Below are 25,652 nucleotides of genomic sequence, written 5' to 3'. Positions count from 1 at the left end.
AAGACACCACACAAAAATAGTAGTAAAACATACAAGTTGTTTTTTTCCACACACTCTATAGTTACCACATGGATGATGTAGTGATTTATAGTATGCCTGTGTTTTTCTCATGCACACTACAGATTTACCCCAGAAACACTGTAGTGATTCGCCATAGTATCTCTGTAGCAGAATATTAAATGTAGGGAATCGATATAAATAGAATAATATATTCATTATTCTATATCTATGGGTGAATTAGCCCATTCCTGTGGTTTTACCATAGAAACGCTATGTCTATGATTATTCATAGTTAGTATCTCAATAGTTAATTGGTGCAATTATTGTTTATTTTCACCTGGGAGACACCGCACACTCAGGCCATCTCTATAGTGGAAGCCATGCCATTGATACTATGCTACTGAAATGGCTTCGGGCCCACAAGTATAACTGGGGCCTTTTGCAACTTATGCCATTTAGAATGTTGCTTCGATTTCCCTGTTGCTGAATAATTGTCTGTGAGCCACATGAAGTAACCGCAATGCTCTCTTGATTCGCTGCCTTATTTGTTTATTTATTTTCTACAACTGTGAAATTGTGCAAAAAAATCCATTTGCTTTACACATCAGAATAAACTGCAGAACGAAACGACTCTTTGATTGATTGATTGAAAATTGTATGAACAGATTGCAGAATGGGTACAGTACAGTACAATACACACAATTGTTAAGGGGATGCAGACCAGAGAAAGACTTTCGTTTTGTTTACATCAGGGTCCCCCATTTTCAATGACATACAGTACTGCTACATCTATACATTTATGACATACGAGATTTACAAATACAGTACTGTTTGTGATACAAAAAGAGTTAAAAAAAAAGAGAGTATATACATTTGACAAAGAAACTGTACATTGGAGGAGTATTTCTTTCTTTATTGACTTTTCTTTTCCCACAAAGTTGCGTAACCTTCACCAGTCTTGATTGATTGAATTGATTGAAAGCTTTATTAACAGATTGCAGAATGGGTACAATACAGTACGGCTCAATACACACAATTGTTAAGGGGCTGCAGACCAGAGAAAGACTTTCGTCTTGTTTACATCAGGGTCCCCCATTTTCAATTCATCATAACATATATGACATACATGACATACAGATACAGTACTGCTACATCTATACATTTATGACATACCAGATTTACAAATACAGTACTGTTTGTGATACCAAAAGAGTCCAGAAACGTGTCACGTGTGGTGCGATCAGTCACCACCATTATTATGATTTGAATTTCCAAGTGAAACTTTGGGGGGAGGGAATGATGACGACAGCTGTACAGTAAAGAATAACATGACGCGTCTCTCCGAGTCACGTGACACACTGTAAGCGGGTCCAACATGGCGGCCGGCGGAGGAACGGAGGATGCCCCCGCCGCGCGGCGGTAACTAACGCAACGTTTTCAACAAGAAGAAACACTCTCTCAACAACAACCCACCGTTATCCCGCACGATGCGGGAGCGACAGAGGAAGAAGAAGAAGGGCAGGACGTGGGCAGAGGCGGCCAGGACGGTATCTGAACGCTCTTTATGTCCACGTCTCGCTGGGCTCGTTGTTTACTTGGTACAACTGTGTTTATTATCCTGTGAGTTCGTGACCCGCCGCTGGTCGAGGCCCTGTGTTCTGTGCCGGACACACTGGGCAGGAGACGGTCCCGCCGCCGGCGTTACAGCTCCATGAGCTCGGGAGGACGGGAGTTACTATTATAAACATGAGTTATTGTTATAAACACCGTTAACCCGGTTGTTGGACGTGTTTGTGTTTGTTCCCCCGCGAGCAGCTAACGGCTCACAGCTGACCGTGATGCACCGAGTGAAGCCGCGGGCACGTGCTCCTCGACAGGAAACCAGCCTAATGTTGACCCTGAAGGACTGGTTCTGACCCAACCACTCGCTACACAAGCATCACAGAGACGTGTTAAATGTACTCTCAGCTGCACGAGGGTCTCGGACAGAGATACGGGATGGTTCGAAAGCTCGGCGTTGCTAATAAACATTTTAAATATTATTTTATAAACTTGGTCAACACTGCTCAACACTGCATTATCTCCGGCGCTGGCTGCCTGGTGCGCCTGCGCTGCGATCACAGCGCATGCGCACCATGCACCCAACGCCGGAAATAATGCAGTGGTGATCAGTTTATAAAATAATATTTTAAATGTTTATTAGCAACGCCGAGCTTTCAAACCATCCCGTATCTCTGTCCAAGACCCTGGTGCAGCTGTGAGTACCTTTGACATGTCTCTGTGATGCTTGTATAACGAATGGTTCGGGTCAGAACCAGTCCTTCATGGTTAACAATTTCCTATTGAGGAGCAAGTGACTGTGGCTTCACTCGGTGCATCACAGTCAAACAAACAAAATGACAAACATCTCAAAACAAACTAGTCAGACTACTGCTTGACCTGACTCCCAGAACCCACCTCACCCCTGCCCACTTTGACAACCTAGGATGGCTTAGAGTAGACGACAGAGTACAGCAACTTGCAATGGGCCTGGTCTACAAGATACACTACACGACCAAGGTACCCATGTACATGTCAAAATACTTCCCAAAGGTCAGTGAATACCACGACCACAACACCAGAGGGAGCTCCACAAATCATGTTAAACCCAGATTCGACTCAAACAAGGGACTAAACACGTTTCGCAATTATGCCACATCAATGTGGAACGCCCTACCCACAGCTGTAAAGGAATGTGAATCACTACCCACTTTCAAAAACACTCTCAAAGAACACCTACGGGAGACTGCAAATCGAAACTGGCCCCTGTAAATGTCCTAACACAACCCCCTCCAATGTACAGTAAAAATTACCAAGTATGGTCTTGTCAATATTCCAATGTAGTTTTGCTTGTACAGTGTCCCCCACCCCCCCACTCCTACCCGCTCCTCTTCCTCTTCATCCTCCTCTTTGGACTTAATGTCGGGTCGCAAAGGCAGAAGTGATGCCGGCACAGTGGGGTTGTTCCTGGAGAGCTCGCTCTTGGCCGTGGTTTCTCAGTGTATAATGTATGGTGCTCTCCCTCAACATGCGAGTAGGGTGAGACAACACCATTCTTTAGTCCAAATAATACCCTACTTTATACTATATTATTGTCATTCGTTTAATGTAAAGTCAGTCTTACATTGGCACTGCTTTAACGTTGCATTTACCCATAATCCATTGCTGTATTAGACCCATGTGCCAGTATAACTTTTGTAAAGTAATGAAGCGCAAATGTAAAGTTAATCAATACACAATGAAACAGTATCTTTATCTATATCACATGTCAAAACGACTTTAATAAAAGAAGATTTCCGTTTTTCATTTCTACTCATTCATCCAAAACAAGACAGCAATTCTACTTCTGCATGCACCGGGAGAATTGAGCTCATAGCACAGATTTGGAGTTGATAGAATGGACATTGCTGTTCTTAGGAAATGTTGCACATGGTGGAAATAATGGAAATTAACATTAACATTTAGTGTATGTTTAAAGTTGATACATTGAGGCATGGTAGTATTTCACTTTATATTACAGCAGTATCCGTTTTTAACATTACAATTAGTGTCTGACACTATAGACGCATGTTTTAAAAACAAATTGGATACCGATATTGTACATGTACATGGGTACCTTGGTCGTGTAGTGTATCTTGTAGACCAGGCCCATTGCAAGTTGCTGTACTCTGTCGTCTACTCTAAGCCATCCTAGGTTGGCAAAGTGTGCAGGGGTGAGGTGGGTTCTAGGAGTAAGGTCAAGCAGTAGTAGTCTGACTAGTTTGTTTTGAGATGTTTGTAATTTGGTTTTTAGTGCCTTTGAGGTGCTTTGGTACCATGAGGTGCACGCATAGTCGTAGTACCCTTGAATGAGTGCTCCTGCCAGAGTCTTCGGGGTATTCTTGTTTACCAGAGAGGAGATCCGGTACAAGAATCTAGTTCGTTGGTTGACTTTTTTTATTACCTTGGATGCCATTTTGTCACAGGAAAGATTTGCCTGTACTGTACTGTACCCATTCTGCAATCTGTTAAATAAAGTTTTCATTCATTCATTAATTCACAATCACGACAATTGTATGCTGTTGTTATTCGATTAACTACACACGATACGATGGAATGATTTATTTAAACTATTAATGTTACTTTACACAGACAGAGTGGTTCGGTCCTACATACATGGGGCACTTGTATGGGATAGTGATTGTTTGATAAACTTCTCTTAAAAAAAACAAACAGACCTAACTTACTTACAATATGTGATCAAAGTAAAGGCAACCAGCGATAAGGTTCCCCACCGTGAACGTGTCTGTTCTGTACTCCGGTGTGGGGTGCGTTTGTTTTGTTTACTACTTAAATCCATAGGATAGGATGATTGTAATCCGTGTTAATTGAGTAATCACTCTTGACTCGTGCTGCATTCTGGGCTGGCTTGATTGGCAGCATTGTCCCATGGTGGTGGTGGTGGTGGTGGTGGTGCAAGATTGGGGCAAACTTTGTCACCAGATGGTTTGAACATTATGATAATCCCAATAGGGCTGACCTTCTATTTCTTTTTGGAATTCGAAGCATCGGGGCCGAGATTCGATTTGAATTCGAAGCTTCGAAATTAATTTCTTTTTAAATAATTTAATAAAATATAATATTTTATATTTTTTTATGTTGTGGGACTTGTACAGCACTTTGTTCAACTTTGTCAGTGCTGTAAAGTTTAAACCCTTTTAAATCTTAAACAAACAAAACACTTTGCTTTCATGAAATATTGTAAGCCGTCATTTGAGACTTTATAAAAGCAGCACAATGAACACAGATCTGTCAGTGCCGAGTCCGACCTCATCTTAAATAACAAACAGCATTGCTTGTTGTAGTTAACAAAGACAGGCAGAGTTGATTTAAATTTAAAATGATCATATATTTTTTTTATTTTTATAATCGAATTTTATTTTCATATTCGAATCCCATGCCCATCGAACGAAGCTTCGAAGGATTTATGACAGACCTAAATCCCAATACCCTCTTGGAAAACAACTGAACAATTTGAAATTTCATCTTAATCATCAACGTACAGTTGTAGGGCTCATTTGATAAATCAGAATTGGTGTTAGTAGTGGTAACTTTCCACCCTAGGAAGTAGGCTTGTTCATTTTAATTGGACAATTAATAAATACAGTAAAATATAGGTATAGATGAGGTAGAAAGAAACCCAATATGGAGTTATTAGATTAGATTCAAAGGTATTGTCATTATACAGCACAAGTACAGAAGAAGTTCGGCATTCAACCAGAGTGCAAATGTAACAGTAAAGTGCAGTAGTAATAAACAATGTACAGGTGATTTAACTGGGTATAAAATATATAAATTAGGACTACTGAGTATTGTAATAGTTACTAATCAGATGTATGTATAGAGTTCTAGTATTAATATGTACAGTGATACAGGTATAGTAAAGTCATACTGACCAGCAGTGAAACTAGTAGGCCTAAGAGTAGGTAAGGGATGTGTACAGATATAGTATCTACTACAGTAGTATGTAAAAGGATTGTATGCAGACATGATGTGTATACATGGTAAATATATACCGTATATATGGAGTTATCTGGGCTTAACTGAGCTGACTACAATCATGCCTGAAAAAGCACCCAATACCTAAGTGGGAAATTAAAGGGCAAGTTCAGAATGTTGGCCCCCTGGCCCCATTTCCTACTCATCATCAATGATGTTGAAGGGTGTAGAGTCGGCATTGCTGATACAATTACTATCTTACCCTTTAATACCAGCCACCAGCCAGCCACATGCTTGTAAATGTGGTCTGTGGCTGCTGGTAATATGACTGAATAGCAGCCTGTATCAAATTCATATTGATAGCACAATTTTAAGGAATGCACTATCCATATTGCCAAGGCTGCAATATGGGCAATTCAAGGATTCTTAATTATATATATATATATATATATATATATATATATATATACATAATGAATGAGTATTGAGTGAGCTTGAGACGATTCTCGTGGGGGAAATCTAAACGCTGCATCTTCCATGACTTTTTGATGACATGCTGACTGGATATCAAGCCCAGAGAACGAGGCACCACAGATGTTGTTCCATCCCTCGTCTGACACGCGACAGAAAGACTGGGTGGCTGGGTGTGGAGTGGGGACGCCCCGGGCTTCAGTCCAAGGAGGACACTAGAGCCATATGAAATCTGTTAAATTTTTTTCCAAATTCCATTATATTTTTTGCCAAATTCAGTTTTTTACGTTTTAATATTTCAGAATTCTGTATTTTGCTTTGTACGCTCATTTTACCATCAGAAATAGTGTCTAATAAGTGGGAATGAATAAATGTCCACAATTTAATAAGATATAACAGTCCATTTAATAGGGCTGTCTTAAATACTTCGAAGCTTCGTTCGATGGGCATGAATATGAAAATTAAATTCGATTATTTAAAAAAAATAAAAAAAAATAATAATAATTATATATATTTTTGCAAAATCAACTCTGCCTCTCCTTGTTAATTACAACAAGCAATGCTGTTTGTTATTTAAGATGAGGTCGGACTCGGCACAACAACAAAGTGCCGTACAAGTCCCACAACATAATTTTTTTTTTTTTTTTTTTATAGTTGATTCCATTTTTATTGCTCAATTCCGCGATTCCGTCCGCGATTCCGTGATCGCGGATTCCATATGGCTCTAGAGGACACCTGTTACAAAATAAGAGTCAAGCCCACAGACCTCATCCTATCTGTACAAAGCTCCTTATCTGAATACCTAACATTGACACGTGGCAGAGTTTGTTGTTGTTGTTGTTGTTGTTGTTGTTAGAACTCAAGTTACAACCTGTGTCTGTGATCTTGGATGATGACATCGCTGCCTGTAGAGAGATGGACCAGTCGATGGTAGGGCTGCAACAACGGATTGACTAAATAAAGATGGTTTGCAACAATTCTTTACAGTGGATTAGTTTGGTCTATGTTAGGATGCACGTCCATGGCCTGTTGATGCCCTTACCGTCTTCTCCAGAGTCAAGAAGATAGATGCCAATAGATGCATGCTAGCCCGGCTTGGCTGTATGAAGCGGATACGGACCACTAGCCTGGCTGACGCTGTTGGCCAAAAACACTTCTCCTGAGGTTTTAAGCTAGGCTAGTGATCCTTATCTGCTTCCATTCATTTGTGCTAAGCTAGGCTAGCTCGCAGCCGGATAGCTTTCTACTGAACGCACAGAGAGGAAATTGGTGTCTATCTTTCTTGTCTGACTCATTTAATGTTGGCATGTTTTTTAAACGGTATTAGACTTTACAAAATAGTCTAAATTTACAGTTGATAGGTGTGGCTGGGTAGCGCAGTGGACTAAGCACTCGCCTACCACCGCAGAGACTGTGGGATCTAATCCAGCTGTCAGCGGTACCTCCGGCTTGGTCAGTCGTCCCTACTAACACAAGTGGCAGTGTTAGCGGGTGGGAAGCCGGGGGGTATGTGTGTGTCCTGGTCGTTGTAAACTGTGACTCCTATTAGGGCTGGGCGATATGGCCAAAAACGTTATCGCGATAAAATTATTTTCATATAACTCGATATCGATAATTATCGTCGATATAATGTCTGTCAAGTTTAATTAACGTCTTATGCCCGATTGCCCGGCGCCGATGGACGGGCTATTAATAGACTTGTTTTGCTGCTGCGAATGTCTCGAGAGTCGAGTTGATGTCGTCATCAGTCCGCGCACGTTAGCAGTTAGCCAGAGCAAGCAGAGTATCTCATGACAATGTACTAAATATGACCATAAAATACTCTGTTCCGCCCCAATACATTGCAACGACGTCCACCGTATACCCCACACTACTATAACAGTTACCCTCAGAATTCAAAACACACACCAACTCGGCAGGTAAACTATAAAATAGCGCCGTGCAAGCTAATTAGCCTAGCCAGCCTTGTTTACTGAGTCCTACCTCTGGGTCTCCTTCCGGGTCTCCTTCCGCTGTCGGCCATCTCCTTCACTGATTGGTTGTTAGTGCGTGTGCTCATATCCAAGCTTGGAAAATCGTTTCATGTTTATTTCGAGGAAATAATTTATCGCGATAGTTATCGTTATCGTTTTATCGCCCAGCCCTAACTCCTACTGGTCGGTCGGGGCGCCTGTTCAGCAGGGAGGGGATTGGGGCGAAATAGTGTGAACCTCCGCATGCGTTACGTTCCCCCAGTGAGAGTCCTCGCTGTCGGGTGAAAAGAAGCGGCTGGCGACTCGCATGTATTGGAGGAGGCGTGTGGTAGTTCTACACCCTCCCCAGGCCGACAGTGGGGCAATGCGTGCAACGACCACTGGAAGGGAATTGGCATAATGACAAAATATTGGGATGGGTGAAAAATACAGAAAGCCCCAAAAAAAAGAAAAAAAAAGTACAGTTGATGTTATTGGAACGTTGTTGTTGTCTAGTGTTCTCAGTTGTTCACGGACCGGTGTTGTTCTTCCAGGTTCTGGAGAAGTATCCCAACACGCCCATGAGCCACAAGGAGATCCTGCAGGTGATCCAGAGAGAGAGACTGAAGGAAATCAGGTAAAAGAACCAGCCTGCTCCCGGTGTCACTCACCAGTCAACAGCCAGATCTCACTTAAAACACGTAAATAAAGTACTTATCAACCACAGGAAAAAGGTACATAATGTATGTTATATTATAGCCATACGTAATATATTTACATATTGTATACATAATATATATATTATATAATTTTATGTTTCGGCGAAAGTCCAAAAAGCTCAAAATAGTGCGATCGAGAGTCACCACGACTAGACCAAACTAACCTTAACCCTCACTTTGTATCTTAATGTTAAAACGAACCATCATCATAGTATTGCTGTGTTTGTAACGGGGTCGGGGGCTTGGTCTAGTGGTGAGCATTGTTAGTTTGACTCCTGATCGCACTCGTTTTTTATGCTGTTTGGGCCTTTCGCAGATACGAAACGTAAATATATTACATATACAATACGTAAACATATTACTTATTGTATTGAAGATATAATGTTTTGTAATGTTGTTTGCTGAAGCCACTTCATCCAGAACGGCACACTCCGGTCAGAGAGTGGACACAGAGACGGAGAACAGTCCTTTGTACTTTAATTAGGTTCACATGTTTGAATGAGAGTGATGTCTCAGAGTGGTTTTCATCCAGTTTGTAAGGCTGGATGAAATAGTGAGAGATTGAGTGAGTGGTATTCTCTTCACAAACACACTCACGTGACAGCAGACAGCAGTGGAAACACATGGGTGGCAAGATGGCCGCTGCATTTAATTACCAGACTAAGGACCCTTGGGCTGTCCAGAGAGATGCCAGACTAGAAATAGTAATAACCCTGGGCTGTCCAAAGAAGTGCATTGGAAGTAATAATACACAGCATAGAAAATAATGGGGAACATATTGGCTATAACATAACGTATATTATGTACCTTTTTTTCCCCTGCGGTCGAGATTAGTACTTTATTTACGCTTTCGTTTGTGTGTTGCAGTCAAACGCCTCGCAGCATCACTATAAAGGGGGCGTCGTTCTCTGTCTTTGATTGACAGCTCATCATGTTCTTACCTCCTTTTTTAATTTTTTCTTTCTCTCGTTTACATGGTGATTGTTTCACTCGATTTCTAATGATTTTCATTCCTTTTCCGTTTCATTTCCGTTTCATCGTCACTGTTGTCGTCCAGAAGGTAAGAGCGAGCTAGTTAACCCTTTCACTGCCGCACTACCAAACGGTTAACCCTTTCACTGCCGCACGACAAAGGGTTAACCCTTTCACTACCACACTACATACGGTTAACCATTTCACTACCACACTACAGAAGGTTAACCCTTTACTATCACACTACAGATGGTTAACCTTCTGTAGTGTGGTAGCAAAAGGGTTAACAAAGCTCACTGCAGGCGGTTAGGTGGTCGAGCGGAGATTGCGTTCGTCACCAGCCCCGGAGCTGTGAGCTTGGCTCGCCTGTTCGAATCCAGCTCACAGCTCCGGGGTTGTCACCAGCTTGGCTGGCCGTCTGCACTGATACAATTGGCAGTATTAGAGGGTGGGAGAAGCTGGCGGGGTGGGTCCGGGTCGTTGTAAACAGCGACTCCTACAGTTCGGTCGGGGCGCCTGCTAAGCGCGGATTGGACGTGAGGGGGATAGTGTGGTCCTCCCACACGCTACGCCCTCTCAATGAGAATCCGCGCTGCCAGGTGAAAAGAAGCGGTGATTGGCTGGACGTGTGTCGGAGGAAGCACGTGGTAGCCTCCACTCTCCCAAATGATCTGACTGTGGGGGGTAAAGCGCAGCGACCAGGAAGGGACTGGGAATTGGCATACGACTAACATTGGGATGGGAGAAAATCGGAGGAAAATGGAGGGGGAAAAAGACCAAAAAAAAAAAAAAAAAAAAAAAAAAAAGCTCACTGCAATGCCATCTTGTTGTTTGGTTTTCATGTTTCTTTTTTTGCATGTTATTAACAATAACATGTCCCCCAGTCACTCAGTCACTCACTCAGTCACTCACTCACTCGTCCCTCCACTTCCTGTTGTCTGTTTCCTTGGTACAGTTGCATAAAGACAGACGTAAGACTTAGACCTTAGACCACTAAGGTACCCATGTATACTTCAGTGAATTCCACGACCACAACACCAGAGGGAGCTCCACAAATCATGTTCAACACAGATTCGGCTCAAACAAGGGACTAAACACGTTTCGCAATTATGCCACAACAATGTGGAACGCCGAGTGGCGCAGTGTGCAAGGCGCTCGCCACTAACGCAGGAGATGCTGGTATCGAGCCCAGCTCTCGGCCAGTCGTTCATACTAACACAATTGGCAGTGTTAGGGGTGGGAAAGCCGGTGGGTGGGGATTGCACGTTGTGGACAGCTACTCCTACAGGTCGGTTGGTGCGCCTGTACAGCAGAATCAGGAAGCAACGGGGGCAGCGTGAGCCTCCCACGCGTTACTCTTCGCCACTGAGAGATCGCGCTGTCTGGTGAAAAGATGCGACGGCTGCCTCCTCGTGTACCGGAGGGGACACGTGATGCAAGGCTTCGTCCTCACTGCAGCCGACCAGTGGGAGGCATGGTCTAGCAATGTTCGAGACAGGGGAGGGGAGAATTGAAGGGAGAATTGGCGAGGCGAAATTGGGATGGGAGAAAAATAGAAAATAAGGAGAAAAAGTAGATGAAAAACAATGTGGAACGCCCTACCCACAGCCATAAAATAATGTGAATCCCCACCCTACTTCAAAACCACTCTCAAAGAGCACATATGGGAGGTTGCAATTCAAAACTGGCCCTTTCCCCCACCACTAGCGTTTAGTCTCTCCCATGGCCCCCCCCCCCCCCCCCCCCCCCCCAGCTGTCGTTCTTCTTTCCCTTTTTTCCGGAGGAACAACAGATGTGTAATTATTTGCATTTCTCTCTCATGATCTAGTGGAACGTCCCCGCTGGCATGTCTGAACGCGATGCTGCACACAAACTCACGGGGAGAGGAGGGCATCTTCTACAAGGTGCCCGGGCGGATGGGAGTCTACACGCTGAAGGTTAGTGTGAAGGTTAGCGGTTAACACACACTCCGACCGCTCTGTTAGCAAAAGCCAAAGCTGACGATAGGGCTGACCGTAGAATACTTTTTTGGAATTCGAAGCTTCGGGGCCGAGATTCGATTTGAATTTGAAGCTTCAAAAAAAAAAAAAAAAAAAAAAAAGTATAAATATATATATATATATATATGCCGGCTGGGTGGCGCAGCGGACATTGCGGGTTCGACTCCGGCTGTCGGTGTTGCCTCCGGCTTGGGCCAGCCGTCATACTAACTCAGGGGGCTTTCACACTAGCCATTCGGGGTCGAATCAGAGCGCGATCGCACCAAAAAAGGGTGTGATCGTCCCTGATGAGAACGCGTTCCCGGGGACGCTGATTCGCTCCGAACCTGGACCGCTGGAATAGGTGGTCTCGGGTGCGAACCAGCGTCCTCGACGACGGACCGGGGGGCGTGGTGTGCAAGCCTGTACCAAAACACGGAAGAGGCTTGCTGTATCAACTTGCTGACACACATTACACACATTACCACATTACATTACCATTAGCCTCCCACACGTTACACCTCGCCAATGAGAGTCTGCGCTGTTCAGGTGAAAAGATGCGACAGGCTGCCTCCTCGTGTACCGGAGGGGACACGTGATGCAAGGCTTCTATCCTCCCTACAACCGGCCAGTGGGGGGCATATGCGAGCAACGTTCAAGACAGGGGAGGGGAGAATTGGCACAGTGGAATTGGGATGGGAGAAAAATAGAAAAAGAGGAGAAAAAGTGGATAAAAAAAAAATATATATATATATATATATATATTTTTTTTTTATCTTGTGGGACTTGTACAGCACTTTGTTCAACTTTGTCAGTGCTGTAAAGTTTAAACCTTTTTTAAATCTTAGACAAACAAAACACTTTGCTTTCATGAAATATTGTAAGCCGTCATTTGAGGCTTTATAAAAGCAGCACAATGAACACAAATCTGTCAGTGCCGAGTCCGACCTCATCTTAAATAACAAACGGCATTGTTGTTGTAGTTAACAAAGAGAGGCAGAGTTGATTTAGCAATTTAAAAAAAAAAAATTCTTTACATTTCTTTTTATATATTCAATTTTTTTTCTTCATATTCGAATCCCATGCCCATCGAACGAAGCTTCGAAGTATTTAAGACAGCCCTAGCTGACGAACACACGGTACACTGTCACTGTGAGAAAATTCGCTCATCGATAGAGAGACCTTGCGTGGAATGTTTGTATGACTCTCTGTCTTCCAACATGGCTTCCTGTAACATAACAACCATTGTTTTGTACATGGCGATGGAAGAGAAAACGGTTGATATATGACTATATGAGAAATATACAAGATATATATTATATACAGTATAAAGGAAATATATCTACAACAGTGTAATAATGTGGTCTCTTATTACTGGATCTTGTAAACACTTCACAGTAGAATAGTAACACCACGAGGTGCCAGTGTTTTACCTACTCTAACCTCTAACTCTAACCACTGCACATACATCGGGCATTTTCTTTTTAAAGTAGTTTTCCGGTGGTGACACAGGCAGCCATGCTGGAAGAGGGAGAACCACCTCTATTCGACCCCCCCCCCCCCCCCCCCCCGTACCATAAATCTAACGAGATCTACTTCCGCATTTGCCGCAGAATGACCTCTCAGACGCGGTGAAGGAGCTGGAGTCTGACGAGGGCTCGGACGAGGAGAGCAGCGACACCCTCTCGGACTCTCCGAGCGCGGAGGACAACGCCATCAGCCAGGAGGGCCGGCGAGGCCGGTGGAGGAGGAGAGGTGAGGTGCTGCCCCCTGGTGGAGGAGGAGAGGTGAGGTGCTGCCCCCTGGCTCACCAACCCTATAGGGCTGTGAGGTGCTGCCCCCTGGCTGACCAACCCTATAGGGCTGTGAGGTGCTGCCCCCTGGCTGACCAACCCTATAGGGCTGTGAGGTGCTGCCCCCTGGCTGACCAACCCTATAGGGCTGTGAGGTGCTGCCCCCTGGCTGACCAACCCTGTAGGGCTGTGAGGTGCTGCCCCCTGGCTGACCAACCCTGTAGGGCTGTGAGGTGCTGCCCCCTGGCTGACCAACCCTATAGGGCTGTGAGGTGCTGCCCCCTGGCTGACCAACCCTGTAGGGCTGTGAGGTGCTGCCCCCTGGCTGACCAACCCTGTAGGGCTGTGAGGTGCTGCCCCCTGGCTGACCAACCCTGTAGGGCTGTGAGGTGCTGCCCCCTGGCTGTGAGGTGCTGCCCCCTGGCTGACCAACCCTGTAGGGCTGTGAGGTGCTGCCCCCTGGCTGACCAACCCTGTAGGGCTGTGAGGTGCTGCCCCCTGGCTGACCAACCCTGTAGGGCTGTGAGGTGCTGCCCCCTGGCTGACCAACCCTGTAGGGCTGTGAGGTGCTGCCCCCTGGCTGACCAACCCTGTAGGGCTGTGAGGTGCTGCCCCCTGGCTGACCAACCCTGTAGGGCTGTGAGGTGCTGCCCCCTGGCTGACCAACCCTGTAGGGCTGTGAGGTGCTGCAATAGGGCTGTTTCCCCGAAGCCTGTTTTTGGGATTTGAACTTCGTCAGGGTTTTTCGAACGGACGTTCGAACCTTCGTTTTTAATACATTTTTTAAATTTCTTTATAAATATCCTCAAACTAAATTTTTTTCTCTCTTAAGAATTGAGATCACGATTCTCTCACACAATTATTATTTTTCGTCATTTAAAAAAGTTAAGTAAAAAACAATATAATAATATTTTTATTTTTTACAGTAAAAAATAAATGATTTATTTTTTCTTCGATTAATTGTGCAGCCCTACTAGGTAGTAATATAGGTAAGGTAGATTCCTTAGTAGCAAAGTGCATAATAATAAAAGACAGTAGGAAGGTTATATGATATGAGGTGATTTGTGTTTACGTCTTTATCTTTTTGTCATGGTCCTATTTAATAAAAAATTTTCCATTTTATTTGACTTCTTAAGTACTGCTGTTTAGGGGTGCACCGATATATCGGTCGGGTATCGGTATCGGCCGATAAGCTCAAATGTGCCGATGGCAGTGGCCGATAAATATCCGTCAATTTGTGTCGCGTCAATCTGGTCCACACGTTCAAACTTTGAAAAAAGTTTCAGTCAAGCGACCTGCACAACGCCGCCCCCACACACACGCTACTGCATCAAAGTTACTTATGATTAACAAAGGCATTCGTTTTGTGGCATTAACGTTATATAGTTACACGTTCAATAACATCAGCATATTATTTACCTGACCATAGCAAGCATTACTCATTCATATCTCTCACTTCCTTCCTTTGCTCAGAGAGCCCGTACTGAATTGTACCCATTCTGCAATCTGTTAATAAAGTTTTCAATCAGACAAATGTATAGAAAAGCTTTTATTATAACATTCGTTGCAGTAAAATCATTATGCCTCGTTTAGTACTCCTGCGGAGCGCTGGTAATCTACTTGTGGGCCGCGGGGAGCTAACGTTATTAGCTTTGTTGTTGATCTCTCGTGAAAATCAATGGCGGACTTCCCGGAAGTAAAAAACGAATAAGCGCTTGCCGATTGGTGGTAAGAACAGCAGGAGGTGGGTGCTAGCGGTGTGACGTAATTGGCAGAATCGACTGTCAATCAAAATGGTTCTGTTGTTCCTGACACGACACATGTATTGCAAACTCAGATTATGGCGATATTACTGGAGAACATGGAGCTTTGTTTGAGAGAGATACAGTGAGTGCTGTCTCTTAAACTATACAGTGAGTGCTGTCTCTTAAACTCTTAAAACTCATAACCTTTTTAGTCTTTTTTTAGTCAAGTTAGTCTGTTGAAGATGAAAGCCAGTGGGTATTGTATGACTCAGACTTCAGCAATAATCATGAGCATTATAAAATATATAAAAACACATGGCATGACGGAATACCATAAACATATTTCTTGATGTTTCCTTTTTTAAGTAAGTAAAGAGGCATATGTTTATATCGGTGAGCACAATTTGTAACACAAAAAGAGAGACGTGTAGCCTATTTATTTATTTAATATTTATTTATTTTATTTATTTATTTATTTATTCATTTTATTATTATTATTTTATTTGTTGCCATGCCTAAAATAATAGTCAAGCATAGGGCTAACACATTTTCATAAACAATAATATAATTTTTTGTTATAATAAAAGCTTTTCTATACATTTGTCTGATTGATTGAAAACTTTATTAACAGATTGCAGAATGGGTACAATACAGTACAGCTCAATACAACAACGGTGCTAAGACTGGAGGATGAAGACCAGAAAATACTTTTGGCTTTTTACATAAGGGTCCTCCATTTTCAATTCATCAAAACATTTAGAGACATACAAATATACAGTAGTTTCATAAAAAAAAGTAAAAAAAAAATAATATTTTTTTTTTTTTTATTTTTTTTATTAAAACTTTTTGCCACAAATATCGGTATCGGTATCGGCCGATTGTGTTAGTTGAACATCGGTATCTGTATCGGGCGCAAATTTCCATATCGGTGCATCCCTACTGCTGTTAGGAATAATTTTTTGATTAACCAAAACATATACAGTTTATATATACATATATATTGTGTATATATATTGTGGACGACGTTATAGTAAAAATCCTAGTTTGCATGGATCCATAATAGAATAACTTTGTATTCTGTATATCACTCACTCACTCACCCACCCACTCACTCACTCACTCACTCACTCACTCACTCCTCACTCACTCACTCACTCACTCACTCACTCACTCACTCACTCACTCACTCACTCACTCACTCGGGTTAGGGGTGTCAGTACGAGCATCAGTTTGTTATCCGAGGCCGTGCTCTCATTGGCTCTCTCGCCACTTGAATAATATTTCTAAGCGACTGTTAAAACAGGAAACTGTGTTTTCTCCCCTCAATACGATCTCCGACCACTTCCTCGTCATTACTCATCAACGAGTCGGGCAGGAGGCAGAGCACGCGTCAACCTCGGAGCTCAGAGCGCAGCGGGAGGCTTGTTTACCGCTTTATTCTTCTACTAATCGACACGGAGAGACGACCAAACCAAATGCTTCACATAGATGCAGAGAGAGAACAGAGAGGAGCGCTCCGGTACGACGACGGTACGTCGAGGGGGGGGGGGGGGGGGGGGAGGCAAGCGGCTTCGACCAGATGCAGGAAATGCTCGACTTTCTGTGTTGAGCGTTTCACACTCGGTCTCGACAATGTGTTTTATTTTAGAATCTGAAAAGAATGCAATCTCTCTTTCTCTCTCCTCTATTTCAGTGGGCTTTCACTCTCGCGCCAAACTAACTGCATGGTCATGATCTAGACGGCGCCCATGTGTTCCTGTCGTCTCCAACGTGTCCTCTGTGTCTCTCTCTCTCTCTCTAGTCTCCAACGTGTCCTCTGTGTCTCTCTCTCTCTCTCTAGTCTCCAACGTGTCCTCTGTGTCTCTCTCTCTCTCTCTAGTCTCCAACGTGTCCTCTGTGTCTCTCTCTCTAGTCTCCAACGTGTCCTCTGTGTCTCTCTCTCTCTCTCTCTAGTCTCCAACGTGTCCTCTGTGTCTCTCTCTCTCTCTAGTCTCCAACGTGTCCTCTGTGTCTCTCTCTCTCTCTCTAGTCTCCAACGTGTCCTCTGTGTCTCTCTCTCTCTCTCTAGTCTCCAACGTGTCCTCTGTGTCTCTCTCTCTCTCTAGTCTCCAACGTGTCCTCTGTGTCTCTCTCTCTCTCTCTAGTCTCCAACGTGTCCTCTGTGTCTCTCTCTCTCTAGTCCCCAGCACGCTGCAGGCCCAGCCCTCGTCTCATATGTCTCTGTGTCTCTCTCTCTCTCTCTCTCTCTCTCTCTCTCTCTCTCTCTCTCTCTCTCTCTAGTCCCCAGCACGCTGCAGGCCCAGCCCTCGTCTCATATGTCTCTGTCTCTCTCTCTCTCTCTCTCTCTCTCTCTCTCTCTCTCTCTCTCTCTCTCTCTCTCTCTCTAGTCCCAGCACGCTGCAGGCCCAGCCCTCGTCTCCGCAGCCCCCCTGCTCCTCCCCCTCGGGTCCCGCCAGCAAGCTCCTCTCCCCCATCTCCCCCTCACAGAAGCACAGCAAGAAGGCCCTGAACAGGTACCGGGGGGGGGTCTCCGTTCCTCCACTGCACTCACGCTTTAGGGGACCCTTTCAGGTGTACGTTTTGATTGGTTGATTTAGTTTTTTTTTGTTATATTGCGCATTACGTTTTCTCAAAATTCTAACTTGGAATTGTGGAACGCAATGGCATTCGGTGGCCAGTAGCCATTGTGACGTCGACATTGTCTATTTTATGCTCATTTTATGTCTATTTTTTACTGCTGCGAAGCACTTTTGGCTGCAATTCTTGTATGAAAGGTGCTATACAAATAAAGTGGAATTATTATTATTATTATTATCATCGTTAGAATGTTATGTTCTCAAAATCATATTCTTGCATGCAAGATCGTAGTCCTGAAAGGGCTGCACTGTTCTTTTATTATTTTTATTTATTTTATTTATTTGTTTCTTTTTGTTCTCTAGCCATATTAGGATTTGAATCGTCTACGATCTTTCAAATTCCGACATTTGTTTCTAAACATATTTTACACGTGAGAGAAGAGTTGCTGAAAGCACGTGAGAGACTGTGAACTATGTTCCGGATCTTTGGGCGGCGCGTCTGAGATCGTGCTCGATGATTATTATGATATCGTCACATTCTCTCTTCTTGTTACAGACGGAGGAGTGACATTATTTAGTTTGTGGTTTAGTTTTACTTCTCAGCAGCAGCAGCGACATGAAGTCGTCCAAAAGGAAGCAATACAATGAGTAAAGCCATGTAAGAAGCAATGGTAAAAGAAAATAGCACTTATTTACAATACGATAATCACAGTGGATGCAACGTGGCAGTAGAGTCGGTGATAAAGTAGCTCTTGACTTCTCCACAACTAATATGTCCGATATTATCGGCCTACCGATATTGGCATTAAAATGTAATATCGGAAATGATCGCTATCTGTTTTCAAAATTTAAATGTTTACATTTTTTTACATTAATTCTTATTTTATTTATTGTGAAAAGTATGCATAATGTTGTGTTAATTCCACGATAAGAGATATGTAATGTTAATTACCTGAAATTATTCCGTTTTCCGGGAAACCCTGCATATATCGTATCGGTTGATATCGGTGTCGGAAATTAAGAGTTGGACAATATCGGTATATCGGTAAAAAAGTGAAATTAGATTCATATATTCATATTTTATTTGCCATATGCAACAAGTACAATGGAATTATTCCTCTCTGTTTGCTCCACAGCATAAAGGAATAAAAAAGCAACGCTTTACAGAATAAAAAGGTATTTATATACAATAAACTGTATGTACAATGAAAAGTACAACTAAGTATAATTAAATACAAATAAAAAGAAAAAATAAGTACACATTCTACAAGCTAAAATAATTGCACATTATATTGATGCACAAGGGTGCAGTAAAGTGGCTGAGCATTGTAGCAGTATTTGAGTCCAGTAATGAGCGGATTAACTAATGAGCGGATTAATTAATAATATTAATGAAATTAATTAATTAATATTATTCCCCATTTGGCTGGGGACTCCCTGGAACACCCTCCAGGACCCCTGTGGGTCCACGGACCCCACTTTGAGAACCACTGCTCTAACCCAGTTTGCTAGTTAGTCAATTAGTCAAGCTTTCTAACCAAGTAAGGTCCATTTGATAGATTTGGTAGTTCATGGCAAATCCTTTTAGTGATTGAACGGAAAAATTAAATGGCACTTGAGCTGAAAGGGAGCTGTCAATCAAGTGTGATCTGACCACACCCCCACAATCCTAAGAAATGGATCTGGGTTTTATGATGGTTAGTAAGAAATTGTATTATTCAAATTTGTCTGGGTGATTAAATAACACAAACAAATATTCTGTGGTGTGACAAACTCAAAAACACATGTTTATTTTCACATCACCCAGACTTTTTTAAATTTGAAAACAAGTTTCCTTAGAACTCCACGTATGCCACAAGCGAATGTACATCTTCTAACTACGTAAGTGCGCAAAAAAACAATTCTGGCCGGGGTTAGATTTTCACAAGGCATTCATTATGCTCGTTGCATCAAACCCCCCCCCCCCCCCCCCCCCCCCTCTCGCTTAAACATCTCGCGCTCCTCGTTTAAAAAGCAACGGGGAGTCGGGGGGGAAAATGCTTGTAGCTGGTTTTATTAATGTTCTCATAATCCACCCCGCCAACATTTTCCCATTGGCTGCCTCGCGCCTTTTGTGTTCCATGTAATTAGATTCCACTTGATTGCACAGATCGTAACTCGCTCCATCTGTGCCGCTGAGGAGTTTTCAGCTGCGTCAGACCGACTGTGTGGGTTTACTGGGGGCGCAGCGGGAAGGAGGAGGCAGGAGGAAGATTTAGCCAAAAACAAAAAAAGTATTACCGGTATATAGAGACTTCTATCATGCGTTTTCCATACGCCGTCTCTTACGTGTTCTTTGAAGAATTGACAAGAAAGAGGGGGGGGGGGGGGGATCGAACGGTCTGCCCTGACGGCCTCCTCCGTCTCATGATTATTTTCCGCTAATCAGAAGAATAGCCTCCTTCCTCCTGGAAGGACGACCCGGCGATGGTTCTGATCCGCGATTGTGTCACGTAGCACACGCTGCGTTGTTGCAACACAGAGTCGTTCCTCTGAATGCGTCTCACTGTTCTGTCCCTTCCTTCCTTCCTTCCTTCCTTCCTTCCTTCCTTTCTTCCTTCCTTCCTTCCTTCCTTATTTCTTTACGGCCCGTCTTGGTCCTCAGGCCCTGAAGCAGCAGCAGCAGAGGAACCAGCGCCGGCAGGGAGGAGGAGGCCCCTCCAGCCCCAGACTGCACCAGGGAGGAGGCTCCTCCAGCCCCAGACTTCCCCAGGGAGGAGGCCCCTCCAGCCCCAGACTGCCCCAGGGAGGAGGCCCCTCCAGCCCCAGACTGCACCTCAACACCGTCAAGGACATGGCCGACAGTAACGTGGCCACGACCACAGCCAGTGAGTTCCCCCGTCTCTCTCCGCCTCATCCGCAACGCTTCCTCTCGTTGTCTATAGTGAGCCTATTCTAGGATCCACGCGAGATTTCTACCGTGGGTACATCTCGGCGTCCCGCAACTATTCCCAATTCACATGTGGACCCGAAAACGCTTAGAAAAAGAAACCAGTCAAGGGTCAATAAACTCGCCGAAACGGAAACGCGTGCCACGGGCGGCGCGTGATTCCGTTCCGCGTGGAAATATTCCCGGCCATAGAGGAGACCGTGGGACACCTTTTTGCAACCGGATATGTGTCTCGAATTTGCTCCCACGCGGCGCGCAAAATCCTGCAAAAAAAAAACGGACATGGCCAAACGAAAAAAAGTCGCTCCTGGGGGGGACTCTCCCCCAAGGCCCTCGAAAAACGGCCTTCCTCCGGTATGTCGTGCGCAGGGGGGTGTTCACAGACAGGTTCCATCCCTATAGTATGGAGAGAGGTCTCCGGGTGGCTCCGGAGGCCTGGAGGAGGCTGAAAACCCGCGTTTCGTGCCCGACCGACGGGAGCCTCATCTCGGATCGGATTTTTCCGACGAAGACCCCCAAATCATGGAGGTCCCGAAAATTTTTAAAAACTCAGAAAAGTTTTTTTAATACGTTTTTTTTTTTTTTTTTTTTTTTTAAATTTTTCATAAAAAACTTTTTTTTGACAAAAGTAGAAAACTTTGTATTTCGGTCCCATTTCGAGGAAAGTGGTCCAGGGTGGTCGGATCGACTCGGGGACAAAACCGACCACCCCGGCCCGTCGGCGCGGAGCCCCGGGCCCCAGTGAACGCATCGGACACCCACACAGACCGAATGGAAAACGTGACCTGCCTTGGTAGGGCCCCCGCCGGCCGGCCTAACAGCCGGTGTTCTGGCGGACGGTTCCTACCGCCTGCAGGTTCGCCTCTATGGTCGGGGATACATACGGGTGGCGCGCGCCATCCGTCTTCCCCAGCCAGCCCTCGTACAGCGAGACTAAGTCGGCCCGTCTGACCTGGTAGTCCGATAACCTCGGTCGCGGCGGTCTACCCGGGTTGCTTGGTAGGTTTCAATGCAACCCCATGGTTCCGCCCAACCTCAGGTAAACACATGTTTCGCGAATCCTCCCCCAAACTCCGTATTCTACCTCCTATTCCCGTACAAATGGTCGCGTTGAGCGCTGTGGCCCTAGCCGAAGGCAGTGCATCCTCCTGATCACATGTGTGGACAGTGCGGGTTGTTTGTGCAGTGATAACAGTGCATGTGTGGTCAGCGAGGCAAGACTGCCGGAGCGACGGTGCATCGCCTCGCTGCCAGGGGCACGGCGTCCCCGGGTGCCGTAGGCAGGGTTCCGCGTGGGCCCACCTCGGTTGGAGGTACCTCCTAGTCCTGTACAAAGAGTTGTGTTGAGCGCTGCCGCCCCAGCCGTAAGCCCGGTGAAGCCTCGGTCACACGTCTTCTATTGACTTGGATACACTCGTCTGTTGTGTGGACACGTCACGCGTGTGTACAGGAGCACGCGCACACACACACACACACACACACACACACACGCACACACACACCGTCTTTGAGTTTCTCTCTTTGTTTTTGTTTCTCTCCTTTTCTGAGATCGCAGAATACTTACTTTAACCCAGAGTCGATGAAGAGACTCTTGAGTCGTGCGGTCGCCTCGACGGGAGACCAGTCGTAACGCACTTCTCTCACGCATTGTGTCGTTATCTCGAGACTTTTCAATAGTCATCGCATGATAACTGCATCTAATAATAAAAAATCCCACCTTTTTTTGGCAGTTAGTCTAACACAACGTAGCTGCTTTAAGTGCTGAAGAAAGTACTTGAGAAAAGCAGGATCTGGTTAAGTCAACAAGAAAACACGTTGCATCATCATCCAAAAATGCATCTTATGATTGGCAGCATCGCCATGGGAACTGAAACAGTCGGACCGCTGCCCGGCCGCACCTCAGAACTCCTCCTACAGCTCCTCCTCCTCCACCTCCTCGGTCAAAACAGGCCCGTGTCTCGCAGCTGGAACCAGGACCGTGTCCCAGAGGTCCAGTTGCCTCAGCGCACGTGAGTCCAGATGGGTTTCAGCCTGATGACAACATTGTGCCACGCAGGGCTTACAGTGATGCTTCTGCCCAGCTGTCCCAGAGACCACTGGATCTAACCTGGCACGGCAGCTGGCTGGATCTAACCTCTAACCTGGCACGGCAGCTGGCTGGATCTAACCTGGCACGGCAGCTGTCCCAGAGACCATCTAACCTGGCACAGCAGCTGTCCCAGAGACTATCTAACCTGGCACAGCAGCTGTCCCAGAGATGATCTAACCTGGCACGGCAGCTGTCCCAGAGACCATCTAACCTGGCACGGCAGCTGGCTGAATCTAACCTGGCACGGCAGCCGGCTGAATCTAACCTGGCACGGCAGCCGGCTGAATCTAACCTGGCACGGCAGCTGGCTGGATCCGTCTTGTCGGGCTTGAAGTAGTATAATTCACTCTACAATGAATTATACCCTGGATCTCTTTTTGGATTTTTTTTGGAATGTGCGTGTTGAAGACACTACCTGGTTTACTAACAAGAAGCCATTACAGTATCAGTAAAGTGCAACAGTAATATACAATGTACAGGTGATTAAGCTGGGTATAAGATATATAAATTAGTACTACTGCATAATAATACTAAACAGATGTATGTAGGAGTTGTGGTATTAATATGTACAGTGATACAGGTATAATGGTTATTATAAAGGTATTAATATGTACAGTGATACAGGTATAATGTTTATTATAAAGGTATTGGGTCTGCTTTTTGGGCACATTACAGATGTAGTTTTGTCTATCATAGAGATGGATTAAGCGTACAGCAATTATTTAACATTACATCTAGATAACGGTCCGTTACTAGTAAGGCTGAGATGATATGCCATTTGGAAGAATTGATAAACCAGGACAAAATTATCGATAAATATCGATTTTCTTATTATTATTTTAGTTTTTATAGTAGTTTTTAATAGTTTATTTTTCTTTTTTAAGAAAAAAGTATTTAAAACCTTTTATAATAATATAATAAGTGATATCCCGGACGAGCCCCCATATTACGTTGCCATTGACTGAAGGATTGCTCGTTGTCTTGGTCAATGCAACATAATGAGGAGACAGTAGCCAAAGTAATTAACAAAGAATATTTAATGTATATTTACCATGGTTTTAGGTAACAGAAGAAACAAAAGTAATCAACAAACAAACACAGAACTATACAGACAGGATCAGCACCAGACGAAAGGGAAGACAGAATCTTTATACACAAGGGGATGACGAGACAAGACACACCTGGGTTAATGGTAATTGGATACAGCTGTGGAGAAAACAATAGGGACTACAACACCAGGACAGAGGACTACAACTAGACATGACGACTCACATTAGGAGCGCCTGATCAGGGCACAAACATAGACCCACACATAACACCGATATACCGATATTGTCCAACTCTTAATTTCCGATGCCGATATCAACCGATACCGATATATGCAAAAACGGAATAATTTCAGGTAATTAACATTACATATCTCTTGTTGTGGAATTAACACAACATTATGCATACTTTTGATAATAAATAAAGTAAGAATTTGTTCTTACTTGCTTGCCTGGGTAAATAAAGGTTAAATAAATTAAAAGCGGTCAGATGGCATAGCGGAGATTGCGCTCGTCACCAATGCAGGAGGCTGCGGTCTCGATTCCCGGAGTCAGCATTACCTGCGGCTTGGGCCGGTCGTCATACTAACTCGTTTGGCTGGGTTAGGGGGAGGGAAGTCGAGGGTGGTAATCTGGCGTTGTGGACAGCGACACCTACAGGTCAGGTCTGGGCGCCTGCTCAGCGAAAGGCAGGAAATGGTGAAGGCAGCGTGACCTCCCACTAGGGATGGGTACCTTTCACATTTGAACCGATACCCGGTACCTGTGAATCGATACCGGTACCAAACGGTACCTTTTTTCGGTACTTTAGTCTCAAGAAATGTAATTTACCTACCTCAGTCGAAAAAAAAAAATCCAAACTTCAAATAACTACAATTTCGACAGTTTTCGGCTTGTCATTGCTCCGACTGCTTTGTTGTTGAATCAAGTAAAATCCAAGGTAAGCATACATTGTGCGTGTGAACGTTGACATAAAAAAAAAAAAGTTAAAAAAAAAGATGAAAAAAAATTATTTTTATTTTTCTTCTTTTTTTTTCGGTTTCTCACTTGATTCGATACTCGGTAGTACCGACGTGTTTCGGTTCGGTGCCTCAAAAGTACCGAATTCGGTACCCATCCCTAGAGCTGCCGCGGTATTGATGTTTTCCTTACCGCACGGATTTGCAAAATATTTCCTACCGCCGCGGTTATTACTGCACGCACAAAAAAAAAAAAAAAAAAGTTTGAATGCATTTTTTTTTTTAGTAGTAGTCTACTTTTTATAGCATATAGCCTGCCTCTAGTCTAAATGTCGATCTTTAGAGGATGACTTTGCAGCATGAATATTGTTTGGGATTCGGCAAGCACGCATTAGTTATTGAAAGTGAAACACGGATTCGAAGTTTCCCCTCTGGTCGTGCGCCGTTCACTCGGTGTCGCGGGCAGGGGTGGTTACCCCCCCGACCCTTTCTTATTATTATTACTATAAAGTTACTACTTTATAATAAAGGCATTCGTTTTGTGGCATTACCATTATATAGTTATACGTTCAATAACATCAGCGTATTTACCGGACCATCTCAGTTCCTTTCTTTGCTCAGAGCGTGCTGAGTTGTCCCATTCTGCGGTCTGTTAATAAAGTTTTCAATCAGACAAGTGTATAGAACGAAGGGCTTTTATTATAACATTTGTTGCAGACAGTAAAATCATTATGTCTCGTTTAGTACTCCTGAGGAGCGATGGTAGTCCACTCCGGCGGGGAGCTAAAGCTAACGTTATTAGCCGTATTGTGATGAGCTCTGATCAATGGCTGACCATTCAGGATGTAAAAAACTGCAGGACGCTCCCAACGTGTGACGCGTCTCTCTTCTGATCAGTGGTCTGC

The 25,652-nt window shown here is 44.3% G+C and overlaps 1 protein-coding gene across 1 annotated transcript in view; it reads left to right on the top strand.

Moving 5' to 3' along the window:
* Positions 1–1,401: 1,401 nt before the first annotated feature.
* The window catches only part of asxl2 (ASXL transcriptional regulator 2), a 40,243-nt gene continuing 15,992 nt past the window's right edge, over positions 1,402–25,652 (top strand). Inside the window, exons 1-7 of the mRNA XM_084310311.1 lie at positions 1,402–1,547; positions 8,495–8,577; positions 11,460–11,568; positions 13,224–13,365; positions 17,328–17,364; positions 17,536–17,674; positions 20,369–20,591. Coding sequence (XP_084166437.1) covers positions 1,488–1,547; positions 8,495–8,577; positions 11,460–11,568; positions 13,224–13,365; positions 17,328–17,364; positions 17,536–17,674; positions 20,369–20,591 — 793 coding nt within the window. The 5' untranslated portion in view covers positions 1,402–1,487. The remainder of the gene's footprint in view (positions 1,548–8,494; positions 8,578–11,459; positions 11,569–13,223; positions 13,366–17,327; positions 17,365–17,535; positions 17,675–20,368; positions 20,592–25,652) is intronic.

This window comes from Notolepis coatsorum (genome assembly GCF_963971535.1).
Source record: "Notolepis coatsorum genome assembly, chromosome: 3".
Classification (NCBI taxonomy): Eukaryota; Metazoa; Chordata; class Actinopteri; order Aulopiformes; family Paralepididae; genus Notolepis; species Notolepis coatsorum.
Note: the sequence above shows the minus strand (reverse complement) of the source record. Positions and strands in the feature narration are given on the sequence as shown.